The sequence below is a fragment of the Halyomorpha halys genome, unplaced genomic scaffold (assembly GCF_000696795.3).
Source record: "Halyomorpha halys isolate HHAL.00 unplaced genomic scaffold, Hhal_1.1 Scaffold1132.1, whole genome shotgun sequence".
NCBI lineage: Eukaryota > Metazoa > Arthropoda > Insecta > Hemiptera > Pentatomidae > Halyomorpha > Halyomorpha halys.
The window spans coordinates 10552-15200 of NW_027109501.1; the positions used below are offsets into that span (position 1 = coordinate 10552).

Genomic DNA, 4649 nt, shown 5'->3' on the forward strand with positions numbered 1-4649 from the left:
AATATATATATAACAGTTATATAAATTTTTTTTTCTATAAATTTACAACTCTATTTAAGCTCAAAATACAAGTAAATGATCAAGTTATAACAAATATTTGTTAAAAACTACCTATTAGTAGCACAGCAACAACATTTATAGATTAAAATGTCTTGAGAGCCATATTCTTTTCAAGTGCCTCAAAGGATTATCAGGAAAAGAAGAAGCTGAGTGAGAAACTAGTGGGTTTGGGTGGTTAGGTAGTTTATTATAGGAGAACTGATGTCTAGTTTATTGTGTACTGGCCACATGCATAGGGAACATTAAAGTCTTTATGGATGATTTTATCTGTGACAATCTAAGGACCATTGAAGATTTTTGATTATAAAGATTGGATAGGAATTCGATGATTTAGTAGAGTCCCACAGTTCAATTCAATTTGGAAAGTCCAACTTAGCTTTTTTTTATCATGTAATGGCCACTAAGGACCACATGAATATCATTGGATAGACCTCTTTGGGAGTCTTGATTTTCTTTCTTCCCATCGCAGTTTCATAATTCTTGACTGCCTTTCTTTTCCCACTCCATAGCCCCCTTTTTTCCTCTTCCAATATTTGTGAGACTTTTCAGTGTTTTCCTGTATGTCTCTATCTAGACAGTCGGTATCTGAAATTTCAAGGTTCTTAAATTCTTCTCTTATACGCCTTTTGTATCCTCCCAGGCTTTTGTAGCTAAAAAATTTGTTAAATATCTTTTTGATCAATCTTTCATCCTTCATCCTTTTTGTGTGCCCATAGAACATCAGCCTTCTGATTCTTATATTGCTTTCAAGGTCTTTTATTTATCTTTAGATTTCTTTGTTAGATCTTCGCCTGTAGCCTTCTTGTGTTTTCCTGGGCCCATAGATTTTTCTTAAGATCATCCATTTTATTTTTAGCAGCTAGGGTAGGCATGCAGTCCCCATTCTCTCTTTCTCAGAACTGTTGTGAAATATCATTTCCCCCAAATACTTAAATTTTCTGTTCACTTTTATTTTTCCATATTTAGTGTTTACTGCTTTTTTCTTGAAATTTACTTTAGTAGTCATGAACTCTGTTTTTCATAGCATATTTGTAGGCCTGCATTTTTTGCAATGTGTTTATTTGACTAATGGCCTCTTCCTCTGATTCTGTCAAGAGTGCGAGATTGTCTGCAAATGCAACCTACCTTTATTATATACAGCTATGTAAATCAGTCTTTTTTACTTAATTGGAAGCTTAGAACACTTGTAACTGTCAGAATTAAGGTGTTATTCCCTGTTGCAATTGTTGACTCTCAATACACCTCTACAAGTAGTTTGTCTCACATCTCCTGGGTTTTGTGCCAACAGGCCTATAGAACCGGTGAAGTTGAAGAAAAAGTTTTTATGTTTAGTTACATTATTATTTCTACATGTTGTAAATTTATTTCTATTACAATTAATGCAAATTAATTTACAATATGTTATTCATTTTATAAAGATTGAACAAAAAATATATTCAACTATACAAAAAAAAAAAATTAAATATAACTGCGTCCTGGCCACAATGACTGCCTTGAAGTTATCACTAAACCAAGTTCCAGGCAGTAAAATCAAAGAGAAAAACAAACATTGTGCCAAGATAATGTTGATATACCTCCAGTAGTTAAATATGCTTTGATGTAAAAAAAAACAAAATGGTCACACTGGAAATTAATGAGGGCAGACAGGATCTGGTTGTTGCAATGATCAAAATGTATTTAAACCATAGGTCAAACTAAAACGCAGACAAGGTCTGGTTAAAAACTATAGAGAGCACTAATTAGCAACAACTCATATTCAAGTCAAAGGCCAAAAATGCAGAAAAGGTCAGGTTCTGGAGTCTGTCGGCTCGAATACTCTAAATGTCCAAACTAATACATACTGAGCGCAGATAGGGCTGTTAGGACCTATAATGGTCACTAATTAACAATAAATAATTTTAAATAAAGATCATCAGCCTGTTGCTTAGCAACGCCTTAGCAACCATTATTTTTAAACTCAATTATTATACTAAAAATATAAATACTTATGTTTCTTTTCAAATAAACTAAAATTTTATCAAAAATAACGCAAATAAAAATAAATGTAATTAAATAAAATACTAAAACTAAGTTAATACTATTACAAATTAATTGTCAAACATGGCATTAACAACAATTTTTTTTGCAATTGAGGTATTCTTTATCATACTGTTTTTAAAACCTATCTTTCTTTCCTCCTCGATGCAACTGGCTCACTCCTAGCCTCAAGATCTCTGCAAGAATTTGAAGTTTATCATAATAGCAAGTCGGCATCATTGGATGTTCTTTATCAATGGACAATATATATTTTCTTAATTAAATTTATTAAGTATATTATATTTTATTCAATACCCAGATACATCACAATCACCTAAAAAAGAAACTTTTAAGCCATCAAAATTTAAGGCTTTAAAATGTAAGTTTTCTTTCCCATTTTAAAAGTAATACTATAAAACATAGTTAACAGGCAGCTACAATGAATGCTCCACCACTCCATGTTTACAAGCCGAAAGACATAAAGGCGTTTTTAAGGAACAGAGTTCGGAAAAGTTGGGATTCAATGTGGGCTGAGGTTCCACTGACTAATAAGCTGAGAAATGTTTAAAAAACATACAAAAGTGGCCAAGTGCCATAAGAGGAAACAGAAGAAAAGAGGTGGTTGTTGCATGAGTGAGAATAGGACATTCCAAATTAACAATGCGTCCACTTAATCACAAAAGAGGACCAACCTTAATGCCAAACCTTTACCCATTATCCATAAAATATTTAATTGAAGAATGCCAATTACTTCGTCAAGCCTATGAAAATAATAAAATATGTTGTTCAAGAGAATTGGCTCTAAAAAACTCAGCTGATTCCATAGACAAAATCATAAAAATTTTGAAAGAAACCCAACTGTATTCTAAAATATAAATTACTAATATCAACCAGCATAATCGTTAAAAGAAAATAGTAAATATTAAAAATATTCATCTATCAAATGCCAAAGACAAGAAGATAAATAAAGTAAAAAGGACGTAATAACCAAGAAGTTAATTGCCCAAAATAAAACTATAATCTAAATTTAATCTATATAACAAAAAATATAAAAATTACTATAACATATTTTTAAAAAAATTGTTGAGAGTACAATAATTTTGGATATTCTTTATTATTCAAACATCTAATATCTAGTATCCAAAAGAAAGCAACTAACTAGGCAATTCAGTCATTGTTTTCAAGTCTGTGTTCTTTCCCTTTGTTGTCTGATCAATATGATGAGAATTATTAACCTTAAAAACCATCAAATATCTTTTTATTTATCTCAAAATTTCAATAACTTAATGAACTTATGACACAATGAACAAACTTGTGAAAAACTAGTGAAGGAAATATCTGTAATTTTTTTTCTGAAATTTTGCCTAAAAATACTGGTTCCTGTTTCATCCTTTCATTGGCTTTTTAAAGTATGAGAGATACAAAAAATAAAATAACTAAAGAAATTAACATACCTGAGGAAGTTTCATTATAAAGTAGTGAATATTTGCTATTTTGGCAGCTTCGATGATCTTATCCATTGTAACCTCTTCTTCTAAACCATAAAGAATATTTTCCTTTATTGTCATATCGAATAAAACTGGTTCCTGTGAAACAAGACCCATTTGGCTTCTCAAATACCTCACATTTATATTGTTGATGTCACTACCATCAATCAACTGAAAAATTAGTTAATAATTAGTTACTTATTTTTTTAAACATATTCTTTTGATCAGAGGTGATTAAATTTTGCAAAGAACAAGTTTGTCAGATAGTAATGGATCATTGTCTTGCTCTAAATTTTCTACCAGAAATCTCTATAGGGGATCTCATACCACTTCGCTAGAATGGATTAAAGATCACACAGCAACCTCCCAGAACCTGAGGAAAGCAGTATCAGACCCACAGAGATGAGGATTGAATCATTTTCTAAAAGGGGGCGGACTCCTGATGGGGTGAATATAAATAAAGACAATTGAGAATCAGTTACTTAATGAGGATACAGAGATATTAAGGACAGCGGTCGTCTACAGGGAAATGAGAAGCATCCAAAACCAGATTCAGGTGGATGAGGAAACAGAAGGATCAAGGATAGGTTGAAAAAGCGATTTGGAGGGAGGTGGTGGGAAAAGAGGATATCTTCCAAATATTCAGGGAGACCAAAAACTTTAGCTGACAATAACCTAGACAGCTCATAGCTTGTTTTAACCATATCATAGACAGGCTCAGCAAGATGATGAAATTACATGAAGTACAGGGACAATTGATGTTCCTGTCAATGATTCTGAAGATACAGTTGGCAGAGGAGCTAGAGAAGAAGGAAAATCTTCCATGGAAGAGCTCATTTGTAGAGTGGATGAAGAAGAGGGGGGATGGACCAGAATTGAATATTAGCATCCTAGGAATACAACCCCTGGCAAAGACAGGAATATAGAGAGAAAATGAAAGAGAGGACGAGAAATTAAAGATTAGACCAAACCAATCAAAACACTGATGTAATGGCTGGCAGGAAGACCACAAATGCTATGAATGTGGAAAAGTTGGATGATACCTACTGGCTCAATGCGCATGCACCAGATGTTTTTAATGTTGTA

The 4649-nt window shown here is 32.4% G+C and overlaps 1 protein-coding gene across 1 annotated transcript in view; it reads right to left on the reverse strand.

Annotated features, from left to right (window-relative positions):
• Positions 1-4649, reverse strand: part of LOC136795838 (phosphatidylcholine translocator ABCB4-like) — a 21179-nt gene that overhangs the window by 6732 nt on the left and 9798 nt on the right. Inside the window, exon 7 of the mRNA XM_067047694.1 lies at positions 3531-3734. Coding sequence (XP_066903795.1) covers positions 3531-3734 — 204 coding nt within the window. The remainder of the gene's footprint in view (positions 1-3530; positions 3735-4649) is intronic.